The sequence below is a fragment of the Lissotriton vulgaris genome, chromosome 1_1 (assembly GCF_964263255.1).
Source record: "Lissotriton vulgaris chromosome 1_1, aLisVul1.2, whole genome shotgun sequence".
Taxonomy (NCBI): Eukaryota; Metazoa; Chordata; class Amphibia; order Caudata; family Salamandridae; genus Lissotriton; species Lissotriton vulgaris.
The window spans coordinates 523001631-523025347 of record NC_141685.1 but is presented as its reverse complement, the minus strand read 5'-3'; the positions used below and the strand labels follow the sequence as shown (position 1 = coordinate 523025347).

General features: G+C 44.1%; 1 protein-coding gene across 1 annotated transcript in view; it reads right to left on the bottom strand.

Annotated features, from left to right (window-relative positions):
- Positions 1-5797: 5797 nt before the first annotated feature.
- The window catches only part of LOC147747420 (uncharacterized), a 42391-nt gene continuing 24471 nt past the window's right edge, over positions 5798-23717 (bottom strand). The window contains exons 3-5 of the mRNA XM_086925593.1: positions 8823-8918; positions 7119-7262; positions 5798-6159 (exon numbers count right to left, since the gene is read on the bottom strand). Coding sequence (XP_086781719.1) covers positions 5798-6159; positions 7119-7262; positions 8823-8918 — 602 coding nt within the window. The remainder of the gene's footprint in view (positions 6160-7118; positions 7263-8822; positions 8919-23717) is intronic.

The following is a 23717-nucleotide window of genomic DNA, read 5'->3' as shown; positions in this document are numbered from 1 at the left end:
GGGCAGTTCAGGAAGTAGAGCCTCATTCCGAGCAAGAAGAAGAGGAAGCCACTTCTGGAGGTGATCTATTGTCTTTCAATTTACCAAGGGAAAGGAGGGTTAGTGGCAGTGCATCGAGTTCTTCGCCAAGCATTTCTTCAGATGACCTTGATAAGGATTGGCATCCACAACTATCTGAGCATTCAAAGGAGAGACATCCCAAGACCAGGCTAGGAAAAAGGAAGGATCCACCAAGGCTTGAACTTATGGAGGTCAATGTAGGTGAGCAGGATACTGCTGGTGATAAAGACGGGTCTGACACTGTCATCATCACGAGCGTTATTCCTGGTGCAGAGGATGTAGAGACCAACATTTTACCCTATCCAGAAGGGCTGCGATTAGTGATGAGCAGGTAGCACGTATAACTCCTACACACTCAGCACCCAAAGTAACACCAGCTCCCATTTTTTCATCAGCGAAGGCCCGGCAGCGTCCGACATCCAGCACAAGCGCCACCTCAACAGAAGGAGGTAGCGGCAGTACTAGTACTGAGCTGTCACATAGGGAAATTCAACAAAAATTCTCCAGTTCATCCGGCATTGGAAGTGGGTCCTCTTCCTATGGCAGGAGACAAAAGTTTACCTCCCCAGTGTGGGATTTTTTTACGGTTCACCCACATCAGGAGAACATTGCTATATGCACCATTTGTCATGTCAATGTTAGTCGTGGTAAGATTGGTACAAACTATGGTACTGGAGGCCAAAGGACCCATTTGAAAAAAACACACTTAATCACGTGGGAGAACCACCTTGCAAGCTTAAAAAATGTAAGCACTGGTGTTGGTGGGGATACAGTACTACAAGGTCCACTCATGGTTGACCAGGAGGAAGAAGAGGGAGACGATGACCTTCTATCTGGGAGTGGTATACAAATGAGCCCTGTCGCCAGCACTGGAGTGGTACAGTCCACATCCTCCGCATCAGCAACTTCTCAGTGGCACCAGAGTCAGCCGGAGACACCAAGGAGTGCAAAGTCTGCGTTGCAAGGTGGTCCGTCTGGCATAACAGAAAGAAATACCAAGCAGCGTACCATTACTAGCATGTTTAGGCAGGAGGGAAAGTACGAGCGGAACCACCCAATAGCACGTTTGTACAATGCGAAACTTGCAAAAATGTTGGCACTCGACCTTCTCCCATTTTCATTTGTTGAGGCTTTGGGATTTCGGGAATTAGTGGCAACACTCTGCCCAAAATGGAACGTTCCCAGTCGCTACTATTTTGCAAGAGTTGCTATTCCAGCACTACACCACGACGTGCTGGAATTGATTGGGAAAGCCTTACAACAGAGTGTTGTCCATTGTATCCACCTGACAACAGACATGTGGAGCAGTCGCGAAGCCACAGCAGATTACATGTGCATCACCGCACACTGGATCTCTTTTGCAGGTGTTAAAGACAAGTTAACTTCAGGCCTTGACGTTGCTGGGATTTTTAATGATACTCGCAGACATGCAACTGTAGCCATGTTTGGTATGGAGAAAACTCATACTGCTGAAAACATTTTGTCTGAGTTTAACAGCAAGGTCTTTGAATGGCTGCAACCAAGAGGCCTTAAGATTGGTTTTGTTGCCACCGACAATGACAGTAATGTAGTGAAGGCAATGAGAGAAGGACATTATTTCAGGGTACCCTGTTTGGCACACTGCATTAACTTAGTCGTGCAAGACTTTCTGAAAACTGAAGCCAAAGTCAGCAACATACTGACCATCTGCAGAAGAATATGCACGCATTTTAACCATTCTTTTAAAGCACGGAAGCTGCTACGCGTCATTCAGCGTGAGCATAAATTGCCAGTCAAAGCACTGATCCAGGAGGTCCCAACACGTTGGAACTCTACTTATTTCATGCTTGAGCGTCTCTTTGAGCAGTACATACCACTGAATGCTTATGTCATGTCAAGAAGATTAGGGGATCCTACTGTTAATCTTAAAACCCTGACCGTTGAGATGTGGCAGTGGGACATCATTAAATGCTTGACAGAGATGCTACTACCTTTTGAGGTCTTCACACGTGCAGTTAGCAGGGAGGACAGTACTATGGGCCAAGCCATCCCATTTTTGTACATGCTTGAGCAACAGCTGAAGGAGGTCTGTGAAACATACGAAGGTGACGAAGAAAAAGTTGATGCATTTACCTTGGCCAAGGCCTTAGCCAACCGCTTATCTCTAAATTCAAGGCTTCAAATGATTGTGTCAGATCAACATTACATAACTGCAACAATGTTGGATCCACGGTACAAATTGTTTGTCAGCAGTAGCGCAGTAATTCCTTTTTCAGATGGGGATGTTGCCAATTACAAAACTTCCATAGCTGTGGAAGCTAATGATTTAGAAACTGAACGGCTGTTACTTAAAGGCCTGCCAGTGCCAGCCCAGGACAGTCAAAGTACTCCAGGCCATCCTCCTGAGGCAAGTTCTTCAGAGCATGAGAGCAGTGTGTCTGCTTCCCAGCAGGCATCAACAGTACCAAAAGCAGCACCTACACGATCTGATTCAGCAGACACAACCAAAAGCATAACTGCTTTTTTCTACAAAAAGGAATAGGTAAGTCCGTTGCTGTTGCAAAGGGGAAAGAGGACCAGCAAAGCCGAGCACCGATGAACACTGAGCGGATGGTTCAGGCCTATCTGGATGACACAACAGAGGTGTTCATGGAGCAAAGCCCATTGGTCTATTGGTATGAAAGAAGGAGACAGTGGCCAGTGCTGAGCAGGCTGGCGATAAAGTATCTGGCTTGTCCTGTAGCCAGTGTCCCTTCTGAGCGGGTTTTCAGTGCTGCTGGTGCCATTGTGACATCGAAAAGGACCAGTCTCTCCCCCAAAAGCGTGGAGAGGCTGACAATGATAAAAATGAATCAACACTTCATACCACCAGACTATAAAGTACGTGAATCAGAACAGGATGAAGAAAGCGAGTCCGAAGACATCATCACTACTGTGTTACATGACCTACTTCTGTCCGAACCCCCAGAGTTTGAGGACAAGCTCCTCTTCCCTGACAACTAGGCTTTTAAATTGTTACTTTCTCCCTTCCTTTATTTGTGTTATTTATTTTCTTATTAATAATGGCTTTCTGGTGCAAAACTGCTAATAAAAACCACAACCAAATCCATCCCCACCACTGATTCTTTTTATGTACCTACTGGAGTTGCACGCCTGTGCATTTATTTTCACTGTATCTTTTTATTTACCTCCTGGAGTTGCACGCCTGTGCATTTATGTTCCATGTTGACTGCACTCCTCAGAGTCTTGCTCCATCTTCTTGACTCCCACTCAAGTCAATACAATTCCATCTTGCCAGCCATACATTGGATGTTGTAGATGGAGTATAGTACAATAACAATAATGTAGCCTCTAACAGTCCCTCCATAACAAGTGAACCGTACATGACTACAGCCATCCTCTATTTCATTTGAAATCTGCAACTCATCACTGTCTTACTGAGTCTTAAGGCTACCACCTCTGTCTGCAGGCATTCATAGACGACTCTTCAGTGTCAAAAGAAACTTGAGCAGGCATCCACAACTGAAGTCAACTTGTTGTGACTCGTCATTACTTTTAAAAGGCTCGGCAGCATCTGTGATCAATCATCTGAAAGTGAAAGAGAAGAGCAAGACAGGTATATTAAATGAATGATGCCATGCATTGCATTGGATGTATTGTTTTGCTGACTCTGAGCAAATGTGCATGGAGTTGAAGTATACTAGTAACTTCAGACTCACGTGATAGACAATTATTCCATGTTATTTAATAATATAAATTATTTACGCACTTGTGTTCCTACTACTACAGGTGCAGTCAGGACTTAATTTATCGTAGTCACTCACTACAGACTGAGTTGCTGTTGCTGTTGGACTAGACGTGCCACACCTGATAATGATGGTGACCACCATATCTTTGCACGCTGTCAGGCAGTTGGATCTGAGCTGATTGATGTACGATGTTTCTTGGAGTGGAATACAAGGTAATAAATACAAATAAGAGGCACAGCACAGTAGACCCAGGCTACTACACGTGTGTGCACTGTGCAGTGGTAGAGTACAATAGTGGTATGATTGATGACTGAGAATGACGCATTGATTTTGTTGATTAATTTTGTAAATGCTAGGTTGCTTTTTTATTCCCCTTTCTGTGGCTCAGTGAAATTTTTAGGGAAATGCAGTTTGTGTTACGGGCGACCCTGTGTCGTCGTGGGCCTGTTCTGTGCTGGCTCCTGTCTTTTTTTGTACTTCTAGATTAATAATGATGTGCAACTAGTAGACTTATACATATTGTATCGAAGCCGCCTCAGTATGAAAGTCCTCTCATATGACTACTCCTCTTGTATTATTTTTTTGATCTTCACTGTATTACAATTTGTTTAGGTCATTCACATTCTTTTGTATTTGCCTTTTCTTTTTCAGGCTGGACGTTTTTCACCCACTGCTATTATACTATGAGCATCAACTCACCCTTACCACTAATCCTCATCATCAAGCAATTGGATGGCGGGAAACCAAGAATGATATTCAGCGTGTCCTTTTCTTACGTTTATTCCTTACATTCATTGGCTAGTGGATCAACATCATAAATCATCGTCTTCATTGTTTTGATTTTGTTGTCTTCATGCGTGCTGTTTTTTGTTTCTCAAACCTTTCCCAAAACCCCCGTACCCATCTATTCAACAAACCCTAACCCTCTTCCCCCGGGCTGCGCGGTTTCATTGAGGTGTGATGTTTGTTACATTAAATATACACCAACAATTTGATCACGCGCTTGCTGGGGCAGATGTGGTGAAAGCAACAATAGTGAAATTTAAACAAGGCATGGCCAGGATCTTCTTCGGCTTCCCAACTCAAGCTCTGTGTATAATGCCAAATAATTTACCATTACCATCAAACAACGAATACATCTAATGAATTGGCGTAATTGTTTGGGTTTAAGTTTAAAGCATTATGATTTAGAAAAGTTTGACGTTGCCGTGAGTACTACAACTACAGTTGAACTTCTTATCTTCTCTTGCACTTAGTTTCCAGTCCCCAAAACCATTGTTTTGTTTCAGTTTAGCAGTTGCAATATTGGGTCAGTCGTGTAATGTACTGTACTTAATACTTATACTACCCCCACATTGTCTGTCACGCAAATGACTGCCTCTTTCTTTTTGTCTCAAAATGCTACTGGCAGGGTCTGTCTACTACTAGTACTATCACAGAAGTTCAGAACCACAGATTCTTCTCCGTTGTCTTGGGAAACAAATGCAGCCCTTGCAGTGCCACACTTCATCATAAATCATCATCAGCAATCACAGGTAAGATAAGTTTGCTGTGAGGTATAACGCAAGACAGACTGGTAGTTCTTTTAATACTACAAATATAACTCGGTGAGGGTTTACCGCATCTATCTGTCTGCATGTTAAAGATGTGGCCAATATATTTTTTTATTTGAAAGCACTGTCCACCGACCTGCATGGCCAATTAAACCTTGCGATGTTGCACAACGTACATTATTTGGTGAAACAGTCCCCCCTCCACCCCCCCAACAAACACAAATGAACTTCAAATGTTTTCTTTTGAACATAACTTTGTGTCTCGTTTATTTTAACATAATATAAATAAAGATGATACAAAAATAAAATATATATTAAATCTTACCCCACAGCTGTCCCTACCCGCCTCCCCTAACCCCAACCAAATTTCCACGTTCAATGGAATGTAAACCCCAACACCCAATTCCCACCCACCAACAAAAGGATTGAAAAAGGGGCAAACAAACAGGGTCCATCTCAAAGCCGGCGGGCTTTCAAGTGTTTATCCACAATGAGCTTCACATGCTCCTCTATTTCACCCTCAAGCCTGGCTACCCGGAGGAGAATCTTTGTTTGGAATTGACGGCACCTACATTGGCATGCATGTTGTGGGGGGGTGGCCGATGCTGAAAAAATCTGGCGGCGGGCGGCTGCCTGACCACGGCGACGTACTCCTGCAGGCTTGGGGGCCGGGGCATTGGAAGAGGCAGCAGCTGCTGCCGCCGCCTCCTCCTCCTCGGCCTGAGCCACCAGCCGGCGGTAGGCCTCAACGATGGCCTGCAGTTTCCGCTGCCGGGCCCGGACTGCCAACTCCTTTCTCGTTGGTTTTGAAGGAGTAACTATAAAGAAAGAGACAGAATTGTTGTAATCCAAAATCCCAGCAAATCAAGAACACAACATTTATTCAACACATAGTGGCACAGTACAGTAGCACTAGCAAGCAAGCTGAGTACAAAAAATGGTGTTTTATCTATCTTGAACATTCTACAGCTTATATACTTAATTTGTTTGAGTTTTTGGCACAGCATTATGCCTGCCCTAGTAGCATAGCATGGGTGTACTTCAACGGTCACACACATACGAACACCTGTCTTTTTCATATCTCGTTTTTTTATATCATATACTCTGTGCTTCCGGGAACAGTGACAGTCTCAAACTAACATTAATTAACAGGGGCCAGCTAGTACTAGTAAATGTCTAGTTAAGACTATCATTCTTTATATCGCGCAAAAAACCTTAGGTGGTTTGTGTTTCGCCAGCAACGACCCGGAATGCATCCAGTCGTCCCCTCCTTCCCTTGCCTTTGGGTTTGACCAAAACACCGCTGCTGACACTATCCACTACCCACCGATATTGGATGTGTCTCCCACCCACGCAGGCAGCTGTGTTTTCCCCTTTCTATGCTTCCACAACAACCCATGCATCCAACTGCTATCAGCCACCTGCATTGCTGATTCCAAAGTATCCTTCTATATTAGATGATTGGTGCTTTTTCCTTGCTCCTTTCATCATACTTAAAATCAATCTCCTTAGTGTTAATCCATCGCGGTCATGTAATGTTGTGGATAAGACTTTTTTAGTCTGCCACCAACCTTTCACAGCTGAGTTGTAGTCAGATAGAAGAGGCCTGTTATTTTATCAATTCTCGCCGGTGGTAATGCTAAGCTTGGTAATGACAAATAAAAGTGGCGTCATATATTGTCCAGTAGAACTTCAAGTTCATTATAAATATTAGAGTACAGTGAGGAAGTTTTCCCCACCCACCAAGTAATGCGGATCACTATTGAATGTAACTTACCATCGCCCACCGTTGTTGGCTCCTCCCCCACTGCTGCTGGTGCTGGTGTAGGTGCCTCTGGTCCTCCTGTCCCCTCCGGGATCGCCTCTGATGACGCTGCGCCGCTGTCCCCGTCGGCACTGGTGGATGGTACCGGTTCTGCACCTATAAAAATAAGTACACCTTTTTAGATGGATGCGCAGCCCCCATTGTACTTGTTCACCAAGAATGGAGTTCTGCAAAACAGTTAAGTACAACGTAATCAGTAGTAGTCCACATTGCCTAGTACAGCAGAGTAACTAACTCACTATACATATTAGCATTCATTTGTTATGGTATGGTACCCAAGCTCATCTCATCTCTACTGCTACTCTAGTCCTTGGAAAGTTAGACTGAACCATGTAACCTAACCAGTTTGTACATCAATGTCTACAGTTTTGCGCATGCTACCTCGCAGCTTGTTGCGCAGTACGAGAAGACGCCTTTGAGGCCACATGATTGTTCAAAGCATACACCTGAAGAGTTTGGAAAATAAAAAGGCCCGTATTTACTTTTTGAATGTGGATTGTGGAATCGAGTTTGCTTACAGCCTCAGGTTACACCTTTTTTTTAGCATGACTGCTAAAAACTTGCATAAATGTATTTAATTTTTTCATACTGTCTAACGTGCACCACTTTTGTCATTATTTTTCGGCAGATGAGAAGATTTCCTTCTACGAAGCAGAGATTTCCAGAGCTTACCAAAAAGAGGCATATGTAACCAGTATACGTTCAATGGTGAGGGGTCTCCGACATTTCCCACATTTCCCTATCGTGCACTGGTAGCTGTACAAATATAGATTACTTTATTCAGCCTTTTTTAACTCTGGATTTTTTCTGGTGGGCCTTGACGTATTTCACGGAACAACTTAAAAACATTGATGTTACTTACTTAGTTACTTCTAACAAAATAAAGCTTTTGAAGTACCACATTGACTCGGAAGTATATTTTCAGTGTCTGTTGTCTTGTAGACTTACACGAGAGAGTGAGCAAAAGGGGGTTACTTAGGTTATGGATTGTGTAATAAAAGCATTGGGCATCTTGATATTGGGGTTCAGGAGTGGGATAATTGAATAATTGACCTATGACTGAGCCCATATAGGTTGTCGTTCAGTGAATTGTGGGTTCCTCAGAGTTCTGAGGTGTAAGACTGTAAGTAAGTAAGTAAGTAAGTAAGGTCCAACCTGCCTATCACCAACATCCAATTTTGTGGTGCATACATAGTTATGTGTGTGACTGCATAGAAGAATACCCGCAAGAGTAGTAGTGGTATACTAACGTTTACAAAATACTAGACCAACATCTGGATGCATACTTGGTTGGTGTCAATTGGCAAAGAAGAGACATTACAGAGGAAAAAGCATAAGACAGGAGTGGACCCTGTGCCTGCAGCTATTCTATCACAGATTTTTTGAAAAGATTAATACCTTTACTAAAGAGTGGGCAACAGGGCAAGCTTACCTACAGACAGTCTAGTAGTAGCACAGAGAGACATAGCAGAGGCTCTTTGAAGGAACAGAAAGGCAGGGACAGATACCCCAAATTTTGAAAACATAATCAAAATCAAAAAAGCATTTGTCAAAATTTAGTTAGGAATGAAATGTCATTAATCGGTTAGAAAAAAAAGCTCCGTTAGAAAGTTAGGGAAATATCATTGTTCCAAAAGAAAGCACTGTTGGACTTACTGGGGACAGCAGCAGGATCCTCAGTAGAGGAGCTCTGTGCCTGTGGTTCAGGTTCACCCGCCGACTTGGTCCCAGCCTTCTGCTTGCCCCTGGGTTCTGTGGTTCATGTAAGAAATAATAAAGAAAGAGAAAAACATTGAGTGCTGTGAAACATAGACAGCATTTCAAAAACCACTGCTACAACATTAAAAGAAACAAACATTGATCTACCAAATGACTACTGCCTTGCATGATTCACTGACTGTATATATACTTGGAGAAAACAAATCAAATGTTCCATAAACATTCTGATTGCAGATTACTAAGTAACACAGAGGCAGTAACACCTGAACAACACCACCGATTCAAGAATGGGGTAATCAATTATGTGTAAGTAGGCATTTCTTTTTTATTTTTGCCAGCAAAATGCATAGATCACAAGGAGGAGACATGCTTAACTTTGTGCATACTAACACGAAATTGTACGTTCATTGCATCATATTTTGTTCTGCTACTGACTGAATGCTACTGCTGCCCTACCCACTCACTAAACAAACTACATCAGTTCTATGGAGGGCTGAGGCAGGGGCGGCTCTAGGCTCATGGTGGTCCTGGCCAGGGAGCGTAGGTAGGGGGGCCCGGAAGAGGAGGTCGGGCGGAGCACGGAGGCCAGTGAAGAGGGGGGAGTCAGGGTGTTTGGAAGTGGAACAGAGCCGGAGGCACCAAATCCCTGCCAGGGGCCACCACGCAAATATGTATCCATCCTCTGAGGATTATTAAATTAAGGATATGTATTGGTGTGGTGGCCCCTGGCGTTTGGTGGCCCTGTGCAGTTGCACAGCTTGCACATGCCTAAAGCCGGCCCTGGCTGAGGTAAGAAGAACAAAGTAACTTTAGCATTCATTGCCAGAGGAGGATTCATGCAGAAGAGAAGGCCGTGAAAAGAAAATGATACAATATGCAAACACGTACAATTATCCATCAACCGCTATTTCACTGACGGACAAAGGAAGGACAAGACTCTATTAATAGCATTAACTAAGTTCAATTCTCTACAATAAAGAAAATCTCACATCAATAAACAGCAAAAGCTAGCGCCAAATTGAACACGCAAGAGTCAGTGAAGATGAAGAAGCGCAGCACAGACCAGTGTCATACAATTACAGTAGATATAACAGAATACATCGGAAATGTAACTAGGAGCACCAGTCATCGCGTTACTTATTCAGCCAAGATTTACAAAGATACAATAACAATACTTATACTACTATAGATATATATTATACACACACTTTTTTTTTTTGGGTAGCCACTCACCAAGACCCACGACCTCGACACCAAGCAGGTCCAACAGGTCCTGCTCCGGGTCCAAAATGTCTGCCCAGCGGTGGGTCAGCTGATGGTGGGTACGCCGGATACTGGAGCAGCGGAAGACTGCCCGGCGCACCTTCGCCCACCGCCGGAGACGCTCTTCAATCTGGTGGTAGCCGGAGCCGGGCCTGCCGCCTGCTGCCAACATCAAGGGGAGGTGGCGCTGGATAAAAAAGACCAGGGCAGCCACCTCCTCCTCCCCAAAAAGTTGGTGGGGCCTCACTCTAGGGGGCGCATTCTGCCGCAAGGCAGCCGGGTTTTTTGGGGCACAGGCGAATTGCCCTTTGAGCCGCCGCCGCTGCTGCTGGCGCCCTTGACCATGGTTCTGGGTGGAGGGGAGAAGAAAAGTTCAAGACAAAAAGGTAGGGGAAAGAAGAAGCAAGGTGAAAGAAGGAAGTAAAATAAAACAATAGAAAAGTTGTAAAAGTAGAAATAAAATGAAAAATATAAACCTAGGCACAGAGAGAGATAGGTAATAACTAAATAAAGTTTGAAAAAGTGGGTAAAAAGACCAGGATTGAAGAGATATCAGCAAGATGCTAAAGTAGGCCCAAAACCATAGCCAGTGTGTGTGATCCAAGATGGCTGCGCCCATCGCGACCGCGTGGGTAGGTTCGCGCGATATTTAGCGCAATCACGCACTTTTGTAGTGCGAACGAGAAGATGAGTTCCCGAACATGTCTTGCACAACCCGAACACGTTACTTGTGACCCGGAACAGGAAATAAGGGAACGCAAGCGGGCGGGACAAACCTCTTGGGTAACTTAGCGCGCTAGCCATCCCGAGCATGCAGGCAACGCCCCGAACACGCGCACCGCGCTCCCGAAGACGAAAAACGGCGCGCAAACGGGTCTAGCAAGCAACTACGCATGGCTGCGAAGCTACGCGTAGTTCGCGGAGTGCAAGTGCGTCTTCGCGTAGCTCCGCGGAGTGCGACTCCGCGAACTACGCCCAGGGTTACTCGTGAGATTGAATGCTGTGCAATGATATATGCAGCATGATTGTGTATAGTGTGGAAGTGCCACTTCTAGAAGTTGGCATATTTGTGTAATTTGTGTCTGGCATGTGATTGGCTAAAGCTGGCTGGTGAGCCTGGCTCCAAGAGTCTGGGTGGGCCTGCCCCGGTGGTGAATTGAGTGATTAGCATGCTGATGTGAGGGGAGGGGTGCACCTGGGCCTGAGTAGGGCTGGGCTTTCCCCACACAATGCTGGCTCCACCCCCTGTGGTGCGTCTGATGTCCCCAGCCTGGCCAGTGAAAGGAGTTCCCTATAACCAGTTGTAGCTGGTTCTCACACTGCCTGCACCCTGCTAGACAAAGGATTTCTCTGTATAAAAAGGGGCTGTGTCCCCTTACAAAATGTTCTTGTTTCTGACTTGAATCCTGCCAGGGGCGTGCTGCTGCTTGGGCCCAGGGGAAGGCTTGCCTCCCTGGGCCCTGCCCAGCCCCTGGAAACCTGATGGACTGCTTGAGGCTTGGACCCCTTTGCTATGAGATTCTTTGCCTTGGGGGCTTGATGGACTCTGCCCCTGGGAAGTGCTTTATTTCAGGAAGGACCTTGTTAGTGGACCTTGCAGCGCTTTGGGGCGCTGTATTCACCCCTAAAACACCTGGGAGCACTTTATCTGTCCTTCTAGCACTTGGGAGCGCTGTTTTCCTGTCCTAGCGCTGGGAACGCTGCATTTGCCTTTATAATAAACAAAATAAGTGCAGATGCCGCTATCTATGAAAAAGATAACTATTTAGTCAAAACATACGGATAATACAATATGTTTGATAGTTTTTAATCTGATTCATTTATTTCTTTCTTATTTTTGAATTTTTTGACTCTTATTCGAGTGTATGATTTAACAGATTTTTGTGCAAATATTAAAACCTGGTGTACACAACATACAATGTAACATTCAATGTATCAAAAACAATTCTCCTATTTACAGAAATTTACATTCTATTGTACATTCATCCACATTCATTCATCAATCGTACCAATACAAACAACACAAAGAAACATCAATAGTGCTATAAATGCTAGAATCTCAGTTTTCTCAACAGAAAGCCAATAAGTGTTTAGAAACATATATATATACACAATTTTCAATTTGTATTCAATTGTTAATTTTGTGATTTTGGCTTCTAACATAAAGTCATGAGGTCTACGCGTTTCGAACTCGTATTATTTGCAAGTACTCATCAGGACCAATATCTCTCATACATCAGAGTTAAATGGAAATGTCCACGAAGTCAACAGTTGTATATTTATATGATCTTGATTATGGCTGCCTGACTCTCAATGTTCTGAGATAGAGAGTCAGGCGCGTTGTGTGCAAGGTCGCCGGGTTTCCGAGTTTGATTTTGGTTGAGACGGAACCCGTTGTGGCTATGGATTCGTTTGTAAACCAACTTCGAAATGCGTTCTTCTTCGCATTCACTTCCTGGTCCGCATAGGATCATGGGCACTTATTGGATTTCTGTTGAGAATACTGAGATTCTAGCATTTATAGCACTATTGATGTTTCTTTGTGTTGTTTGTATTGGTACGATTGATGAATGAATGTGGATGAATGTACAATAGAATGTAAATTTCTGTAAATAGGAGAATTGTTTTTGATACATTGAATGTTATATTGTATGTTGTGTACACCAGGTTTTAATATTTGCACAAAAATCTGTTAAATCATACACTCGAATAAGAGTCAAAAAATTCAAAAATAAGAAAGAAATAAATGAATCAGATTAAAAACTATCAAACATATTGTCTTATCCGTATGTTTTGACTAAATAGGTATCTTTTTCATAGATAGCGGCATCTGCACTTATTTTGTTTATTACAAGCTTGTGGCAAGCTATGCCGTTGGGAGCCCAGACCCAGTGGTTGTGTTGCATTTGCCTTTATGGCGCTTGTGAGCGCTTCACTTTTAACTTTCTGGCAGAGCGCTGTGGTTATCCCGTAGGGGAAGCGCTCCTGCTCCTTTGATAGTCCTCATGGGTGCCACCCCGTTTATTTATTTATTTACGGGTGCCCACCCCGTTTCTATGATTAGTCCGTTCCCCGAGGGTGCCTACCCCTTGTTATGCCCCAAATCGAGATTCTGCGGCCCGCCTGACTGTGGGCGGGGCCGCAGGACGGAAGTCCCGAGGGCGGCTGGAAGTGGTCTCACGAGCGAGGAGGTCGGGAGCCTACCCCGCCTCCTCAAGCCGAGGGACAGAGGAAGTCCCATGCTCCCGCGACCCGGGGCTCCCATAGCTGTGGGGAGCCCCGGGGCCGCTAACCAGGAAGTGCGGCGTGGGAGGAAGGAGCTGGCTGGAAGGGCACCAGCAGGAGACAGACGGTGCGGGGCTCCCGTGTGGTCGAGGGAAGCCCCGCGCTGAGAGGAGATGTTTAAGCAACCCGCGAGGATCCCCAGCTTGAGGGAGAGCCCCGCCCGTGACACGAATGAAGCCCATGTGAAGAAGCGTTCTGGAGCCCGGTGGAACCCCCTCCGCCAGAGGAAAGCCCGGTAAGTGAGGGCTGGGCAGGGGGATGGCAGCCACAGTCCTTCCAGAGTCAGAGGGGCCCGTCATTGCCCTCAATGGGGGCCTGTGCAGTCCATGAGTTAGAGGGCTCCGTGGGGGCTACTGATTGTGCCGGAGAAAGGCATAGTGACGGTGGTGCAGATAGGGCGGCCCCGGATGGCAGTGGGCCACCCCAACGGTTTTACAGAGTCTCGGATGACTCCAATGCTGGGGCACACTTTGTTTAGAAAGCCCATGTCCCCCACCACGCTCTACAGTATTTTGGGGGCATATTTCATTTTCAAAGCGCTAGTGAGCTTCAGGTGGGCACATGTTATTGATAGAGCCAGATGGCTCCAACGTGTTGGCGCAGTGCTGTACTGAGGGTCAGTGAGGGCCCTGACGCAGTTTTGTTATTTCCCAGCTGCCCAGCAATTAGTGGGCAGCTGCACTGTTTAGGCGCTTGGGATTGTCCTCAGCTGCCCAGCAATTAGTGGGCAGCTGCAACGTTTAGGTTTTGCGCCGGTGGCGCACCCCTGACTAGCGCTGCATTGACAGCGCGCGCTGACATTCCGGACACAGGGCATTTGAGCCCCTTCTTGAGATTGCCAGTTGGCCAGGGGGCTGATAGGTGAATAGGGCGCAAGGCCCTAAGGTGATTTTTGCGCAATGTGGTTACCTGCTATGTTTATGATGGTAATTGCCTAATGTGAGTTTTGTGCAATGTGATGTGGTGCTAGGAAATGTAATGCATTTAATATGATTACGCACCTTGTTCTTACTACTCTGAATGTTCTTATGCATCATGTGCCTGGTTCTTACACCACGGAATGTGTTGGTTTATGCATCACGTGTTTTTCCTGTGCTGCACCTCTGAATGTGTTTTGATGCATCATGTGCCTTGTTCTTACACCGCTGAATGTATGTTTTATGCAGCATGTGTTTTCCTTCCCTACATCTCTGAATGTTGTGATGCATCATGTGTAATGTGTTCTTGCTTATACCCCTAATTGTATTGTGATACTTAGGTGGTTGTTCTTTCCCGTACAGGTGGTCCTAGTGAGGTCCTGGTTCCCTGCGTGACATTCTCCTAAGGTGGTTAGGGTTGTGTAGGTGGTTCTTACCTGTTACCAGTGGTTACTGGTTGTGTGCTATATTTGCTAATTTGTGCTACAGTGATTTTATATCCTATATTCTATGGTCTACAAGTGCTATTTCTAAGAGTATTTCTAGTTCTAAAAGTGTTGATTCTGACAGTGGCCCATGTGGCCCTGTCCTGTAAATAAACCCTTGTGAATATTGCCTGTGCCAGTTGGCACAATGTATATTGTGTGATTACTATCTGATGTGTTTTGACAATACAAAAGTTATTTTTATATAACCTTGTGTGGAGTTCCTTTTGTGGTGTTCCTAGGATGTTGTTGCTGTTGTGTGCGTGCGCAAATGCTTTACACATTGCCTCCGGGATAAGCCTGTCTGCTTGTGCCAAGCTACCAAGGGGGTGAGCAGGGGTTATCTTGGCGTGTGACTCCATTGCCCTGACTAGAATGGTGGTTTCTGCCTAGCTTTGGCGTCAGCCTTAGCCAACCAGAAATAGCGAGTTCTAACATTGTTGGGCAGCGGTGAGGATTAGGATTTGTGTTTTTGCAGTGCCACAGCGACAACTGGCTACATTACAAAACTACGCATTCTAGATAGTCACATGTTTTGGATTATTGTTTATGATTTTGTTGTTCCTCAAGAGTGCCATTTTCAAATGGTGTTCCTGCGCTTTATGTTTAGTGGCACACGAGAGAAAATGACAGGACGGGACGCCAGTAGAGGGGGAGGTTCCCATAGATAAGGAATCCCTTGCTGGGTCCAGTGCCCAATCCCTGTTCCTGTCCCTGTGTGAGTAGATTGAAGAGAGGGAGTGTGGAGGAGTAATGGCTAGCTCAGGAGGGTGGTTATCCCCTGAGTGTAGTGTGTGTGTCTGTATTCCCCAGTATGGTAGGATCCAGTGGTCTCAGCTAAAATGTGTACAGTGCGTGAAGTCCCATTCCCAGTTCCCATAGTATGGTGCCTGATGCTCAGTAAGAGGAGTACAGGTTGAGAGTCAGAGGCAGTGAGGAACTGTCTCACCAGTCTGGAGGGGGAGTGTGTGGATGAGTGGTGTGTTGACCTGGAGGAGTTGGTGTGAGTTTTTTATTTTTGTAATAAAAGGAGCTTGCACAGGAGGTGTACCTCTGGTGGTGTGCAGGAGGTACTGCAGAGGCACTGGATAAGAAGGTGGACATCTGGAGGTGTGCTAGATGTCTTGCAGAGGCATTAGGGAGTGATTCTAAAAGTAGTGGCTTTTGTATCTGAAGATCCTGTGTAGGGGAAGAGGTTCATGTGTAGCCCAGCTAGGTCCCAGTAGGATGGTAGGGGTGTAGGGGCTCACGTTCTTTCTCAGAGGAGGCGGAGTGAGTGTGGGACGGTTTGTCCCACGTTGGCCCGAAACCCGGTCTCAGGGCCTGGAGGGTTCCCTATGGGAGTGCCAGGTCAGGGGCCTAGGCTGTACTTACAGGTCATTTGAGGAGGATCTTCCTGTGTCTAGAGGACGGGGAGTGTCTGTAACCAGAACTCCTGCGGTCCTGGTGTTGAACAGTACTACTCCTAGTGGAGGGTGCAGAAGTCCTGGTTCGCTGGGCATTTGACCGTCTAGAGTGCTTGACCATTTGTTGGGCCTATGGAGGTCGTTCCCCGAGGAGGGGGGAGGCCAGGTTCAGGTTCAGCCTGACCTGGAGGGAAGGGCATCTGTAATCAGTGTCCTGACCAGTTTTGGCTTCCAGGGGTACCGCTCCAAGGTGGGAGGGTGCAGTACTCTGGAAGGGGGTTCAGAGGACGGTGTCCTTACCTCTGACCCCGGTGCAGCCTGAGGGTTTAGACCCTAGGTTGGGAGATTAGGAAACTTCCAGGTCAAGAAGGAAAAAAGGTATATTACCCGTGCCAGTTGGCACAATGTATATTGTGTGATTACTGTCTGATGTGTTTTAACAATACAAAAGTTATTGTTATATAACCTTGTGTGGAGTTCCTTTTGTGGTGTGCCTAGGATGTTGTTGCTGTTGTGTGCGTGCGCAAATGCTTTACACATTGCCTCCGGGATAAGCCTGTCTGCTCGTGCCAAGCTACCAAGGCAGTGAGCAGGGGTTATCTTGGCGTGTGACTCCCTTGCTCTGACTAGAATGGTGGTTTCTGCCTAGCTTTGGCGTCAGCCTTAGCCAACCAGAAATAGCCAGTTCTAACAACCAGCAAAAACTAAATCCAGCACAGCATCAAAAATACAGGAGGTAGAGGCCAAAAAGACAGGGGAAACCATGCCAAAGATGCCAGGTCTAACAGTATGGCTGAAATGTTTTCAGATGAGAACAATGACTTCCTCTTGGAGGCTGTTGCTACATACTGTGCTTATACGCAGTTGGATTAAGACTCTTTTATTTTTCTACCTATTCTTTATTATTTAGTTACTCTTTTCTATCAAACTGCGAATAATTATTTATGCAAATTTGAACTTTTCAGGCTTGGACTCTGCGTTCCTAGTTTGCCCACGTATATATCACGTGGTTCTATCGATGGAGGGTGTCGTGGACTGAGCCTTGCACTCACACCGTGTTAAGTTAGCAGGGGTTCATTAGAAGGTTAAACGCCATTTTTGCTTTTCTGCTCTGCTTCGCACATGACACGTAATTTTGATATTGTTTAGAAAAGGCTGAGTATTTTGTTTCACATGAGAATAATTAGTTATGCTACATTTCTAGACTGCATCACTAGTTTAGTGTGTATAGTGAGAGCATGGAACATCAAGGTTATCTTGTATACTGTGTCTGTTATTCGGACTGATCCTCACACGTTCGACCTATAACACAAATACAGCTGTTGCTACGTCTGATACTGGCGCTTTTAATTATGTATTGTGGAGGCATAATTAGACCCAGTTGGAGAACATTGGTATGCTGACAGTTTGTGCATAACTCAATGTGATCCACTACTGCTGAGTACCGGAGGTATGGGCCTGTCCATGTAATCCTATGAGGCCTTCTGTAGTTATAAACTAACCTGGTAGGTAGGGAGCGTGAAATGTAGGTATATTTTAAACCTGTTTCCCGTTAGCAATATAAGATGCTTTCTCCGTTTGTATTTTATGGAATAGTAACAATGCTGACAACCTTGTTTCTGATCATATGTTTGGTTGTATTATCTAAGGTACTGTGCATGAGATTACGGCGTTAGAAATAAACATTTCAAGCTTGCATGTGTCTTTATTTACTCCTTGTTTAGGACTGGTGTAAGACTATAATTAAAGAGTGCTCTTTTTATTTACATTTTATCTACCTTACTTGAGGTAATCTAAGTCGCATGTTCTGGGTTGACTAGTCATTCTGACTAAGAAAGCTTTCTGCTTTGCCTTTTTCAGTAATGTCTAAAATAAGGCCTTAGAGCTCCTTGGTGGGGTCTGCATCAAGTCTTGTAATGTTCGTTGCTCACTAGCAGTCTTACAATTTCAGACTTGTACTGATGTATGTCTTGGACAACTATGCCCCCTCCTTTGTCAGCAGGTTTGAATATATCAATGATTGATTGAGTTTGAGATAGTTGAGAGCCTGTTTACCATGTATGGGGATATTGTATGGAATACATTTGTGCTGAAGTTCTAAATGTGCAATCACTTTAAGGGCCAGCCTGTCAAAAGTGTGTATTCCTGATGGAAGAGAGTTATGTGTGGGAGAGAAAGTAAAGGGTGGTAGTATTGCAAAATGCATTTTTGGGCAGAGCTACTCCTGGAGTATGAACAAGTGAAGCCTTCCCATATGAAGACATCAATGCAGGAATCCTCTCAGAACCTTTGAGACAAACAAATACTATGAATGTAACCTTAGCACCATTTATTAACACTACTTTCTGGTTAGGCACAGGCTGTGGCCATGACGCTATGTGTAATAATAATATAGTGGTTGCAACTGTAATTGATCAGTTCAGCCCAGAAGCGGTAACTGCACTTGTAAATTACCCAGTGTCAAAACCGCAGGCATAAAAAAAGCAAAGCGTCCACCTATCAATACCCAACATGCAGTTGGAATCCAATTTCCTGAAGTAGACCAGATGTAAACCACATGTCTAAACTTTTTTGATCTATTTCCTGATGTACAAACCTCTATTCTATTGAACAGATCAAGATTGCTAACCCTATTTGAGTCTATAACACTGCTGCAGAAGATCACTTCACAAGGGGATTCCAATGTAGAGATAGATGAGAGGAGTGAGCTACTGTAAAGGACAAGAGTTGAATTTGACTCAAGTAGAGTCTGTAACCTTATACTTAAAAACATTCTTCATATAAGGGTCCACTAACGCTACTAAGGACACTACCAGTGGAGTAGTGCCACCTGGTACGGAGCAGGTAGAACAGATGCCATTTCCCAGAACTGGTCTTTAGCAATATATTCATCCCAGCAGGTATGTTACCACAGCAGAAAATGGTATGTGAGATACACAGAACTTGGAATTGTGGTTTTACATATATGAGATGCCAATGACAGGATGTGTCAGAAAGAAATGCAGAATATATTTCCCTGATGTTGTCCAGAACATAAGGTTGTTGCTATTGTGGTTTGATGGTTCAGTACCACTAGTACTAAACTAGAGCCCTTGCGTACCATTAGTACACTGCCCAAGTGTTTGCCGTAAGTACACCAAATTAGAGAAAGAAAACACTGTGAACAATGTGTGGTGTTGTTGCATGGAGATTGTGCTTCCCAGAGGAGTTTCTTCAAATTAATTGGGTACGCTGTTGAAACACATTAATGTAAGTACTGTTCACTGTCAGGTCTGTACTGTATTTATCCATGGTGTCAAGTCTGTTAATCAGTACGGTTATAGTAAATTGTTAATCAGTTCACATTGTTGGAAAAGAGTCACAACAAGCATGTTAAATTGTAACTCCCTCATCAAAGACTATTACACTATGCAGCCCATGCACCCTTCCCACACTGTGAACAAAAATGCTGCTGTTGGAATAAGCCATCTTTTGTGCAATGACCCCGTCAATGTTTTCCCTATCGCTTTAGCTAGCATTGTAACTCTGGGAACTTTACCCCTGTTGGACAAGAGCAAAGTGGTCCTCCTTTTTAACATGTCAAATTTGGGTCATTGCACCTAACTTTTGTACAAGGCAATAATATATAGCATAGACATTTTGCCCTAGCATGGAAAGTTAAATGTCACCTGTGTACTGCAGAATCTATTCTGCATCCAATACAGTGGCCTTGAAAACATTGCTTCAGGCTTATCCTGCGTAGTGTGACAACAGCAGCTTGACCACACCTGTCGAAATCATCCTTTTGACTGGTAGGAAAACACTTAATTTCAAATGTTAAGTGAGTCACCCTTAAGTCCAGCTTGCTGCCCACAATGTAGGGTGCACAATATAAGAGCCGTACATGCGTGAAATCAGAAATGGCATGTTCCTCCAGTCACTAGACCAAAACTGACATTGCCACTGGTTAGGAGTTCACTGGCACATAGGAAAAGCCAAAGTATAGATTATACACTTTAATCAATCATTTGTGACCTGTAACAGTTGCAGACCACATCCAAAGATGTATTTTTAAATGTATTAACAATCCAGTCTAAAAGTAAATTCAGATTTCTATAAACAATCTTGAAAATGTAACTTGTAAGTCACTTTTACTCTGCCTGAAGCTGACAGGACTCTACAGGCACTATCCAGCTGTATTTGGCATGAATGAGAGAGGTGTGAAAATTGCTCTTAGAACAGAAATACATGCTTCATGAGTGGACACATTTTGTTCCTCTGACAGGAAGATTGGTTTCCAAGTAGGCCCATGCACATGATTTACTTCAAAAGAAACTGTGCTTTCACAATTAAATGTTTATTGACTCCTGGAAAGGCCTCAGCCTTTGTCTCTCTAGTCAGTCTGGAACAAAGCCCACCAATGCTACCCTTAGATTGGTTTTGAGTGGCCGCAGAGGAAGGGCTTGCTCATTACCCTGGCCACACCTCTGATGGGCACACATGTTTTGAAGAAGGGGAGAAAGGCTTCCCCATCTTGGATTTTGAGAGCGCGTTAGGTTGGTTGCCACTGGAAAATGTTACCCCATTGGTTAGGAAGGGTCTCACCACCAAGTAATGTCAGGCATGAATGTGGCATCTCGAGGCTCCATACCTAGAATTCTTTATGGACCTGCAGAAGATCAGAAGAGGATTGGACCTGCAGTCAGCGACCAGAAAGGAGTTCAAAGGACTGGTCCTACTCCCTCTTTTACCCAGGACAAATAAGTGGACTCTATGATTGAGTTGGCTGACCTCTTCAGTGGCAGCTGTGAGAGGCATTTTCCTTGAAGAGTCCAGCGAACCACTGGCAATGGCACATGAACTGGACTTTGCTGTTGGCCTCTGCTTGATACCCTGAGTTTCTATATGCCTTCTCTGAGGCCGTGTAGGCCTTAGAGGTGTACTCCTTTGGTTGCTTTGGCACCAGAAGCAAGTTTGGAAAGTTTTGAAAACCTTTCCTCCGGAGATTCTGTGGATCCTGCAGGAAAAGTTCTTAACTGGCAGTTCCATGGCATCAGGTTGAATTCCAGCTTTATCCTGCTCAAAGCTCCTAGCATCTGCCGAAACAATTACTAAATCCCATCCTGCATTGGTACTTTAAAAATGTTATTGAGAAATCGCCAAAGCTCTAGGAGCAACAACCTGCTTCAAGTGTCCAGCATTCAGATTCAGATTAATGGCTATGGCTACAACTAAGCCTTTTTTCAGTCATATGGAAAAATATCTCCTGTGATGATTACATAAAACAGATGAACAGAAGTGGGTTACATTGAGATGCAAAGAAGTTTTGTGGAATCTATAGAGCATCCAGATCTGTGAGTGCTATTTCTTTAAGGCTCAGCTACCAAGGAAGTTAAGGGGTCTTGGGTGACATGATGTATCATAGAGTTTTCCACCTATTGGTAAGCAAGCCCATTTTCATGCAAGCACATTTTGGAGTTAGCACAAAATGACATTTTTCTCCACTATGGAGCATCCCCCACTTATGCGAATTGTTTTTTTCCCCAGAAATCAAAGTCATCATTTACCTCTCACTTTGATAGGGCCTGTAGGAGTTGGTGAGTGAAGAGTTGTATTTCTCAAGCTGACCCGCTGACCCGCTGACCACAAATCAGACAGATTCTTTTTTTTATAGTAGTGATATTATGACCCGACTAAAGTGTTAGATTCATAGGATCCTGGCATGTACTGATCTGAGGTACCACTGGAACGATGGAGTCCATAAAATCATCTTTGGGCTTGTTATAAAACAATAAACCTCTTTTTCATTTGTCTAGCAGCTCTTGTGATATTCATAGTAACTCAAGTTATTCTCCTTCCACCCATTGATTAAAGTCCATCCAGAAGGCTTGGATCCAACTGATGCCCTGCATTGGTTGCATATATTGTGGCTCAAAAATCTTTCGATGTACTTATATTGTGTAGGAGATAACCATGCCTATTCTTAGAATACCAATGTGGACAGTGAGCATTATCCGCCTGATTCATCATTCATATTTGCGCTCGCAAAGGGCCAGATTCTGAGAATCTGGCCCTTTGCGAGTGCGATTTTTGCATTTGGGATTCAACATCCCAAATGCAAAAATCGCTATTTGCTAATTCGCATATTTGTGAGGATTTACATTTAAGGAATCTCTATTTGAGATTCCTTAAATGTAATTCATCATCCATTTTACAATTGCGAAATCGCAATTTCGGGCCGCAATTTACCGTGAGGTCATACCTCGTGGTAAATTGCGAAAACTCAGAAAATGCATTTAAATGCATTTTTCTGAGTTGCACGTTACACACACACATGTCCTTTGGACATGTGTGTGTGCAACACCTGTGTTAATTTCCATTGCAGGGGTGCTACAGGGTGTCCTTTGGACACCCCTGGCACCCTTGTACTCGCAATCTCATTTGCGATTAGCTAATTGCTAATCGCAAATGAGGAATGACTCCCCATGCATTCCTATGGGCCTTTTGGCCCTTAGGAATGCATGGGGAGTTATTCCTTATTTGCGATTAGAAATTAGCTAATCGCAAATATGGAATCAGTGGGAATCGCAATTAATATTGCGATTCCTACATGATTACCGTTTTGCGAGTCTCAAATAGCGATTCCTTATGATTCGCTATTTGAGCCTCGCAAAACGGCCCGTTCATGAATCAGGCTGTTTATGTTTTCTTCTGTTCTGCGAACAGTGATGACATGACTTTGCGAAACTGCTTATTCTCTACTCATTCGTTATAAATTTCACAAGCTTCACACTTTGTGAGCCTGACAACATTTTTTAAAACCACATGAAATTGTGCTACTCTGAACCACCACAAGAGTCACATTTACACAGAGAAAAATGTTTGGGCAATCAGGCATTAAGTTTCAGATTTACTAAAATTTGTTCCACGTTTGTGTCACAAAAGTGCCAATACCCAGAGCAAAGAATTATGAGATTTACTTTCCAATTCAAATCATCATTTGTATTGGAAAGTTGCCTAAAATGTAACGCAAAGTGTTCCATGCAGCCATCCATGGTTTTTAATGCTAATCTCTATCTATTGACAAAGCCAACAATTGAAGGGAGTATGTTCAATCAAGTGCACTAATCTATCACTTTCCTAATACACCTTGAAATATCAACAATTTATATAAATGCTCATCAAAACAAGCTAAGATTAAAATTGAGTTTTCTTTATTCTGAAGAATGTATCCAATCCAGTAAGCTTCCAGAAGATATAACAGTTTATATCACATGAAACCAAAATTCACAAATTAACAGCCAACGCGTTTCGTCCCCACCCGGGACATCGTCCAGGCTTGTAGTTATGGCCGGAAAAAGCATCAATCAAATAAATGAAAATCTTCGTATCCAAGCAATAATATACAATGCTCCTATAATTCGCTATCTTCCAGGATCTTTAAAAACAGTGTTGATGTCTGATGTCAAAATCACTGTCAAATATGACTAATATGTC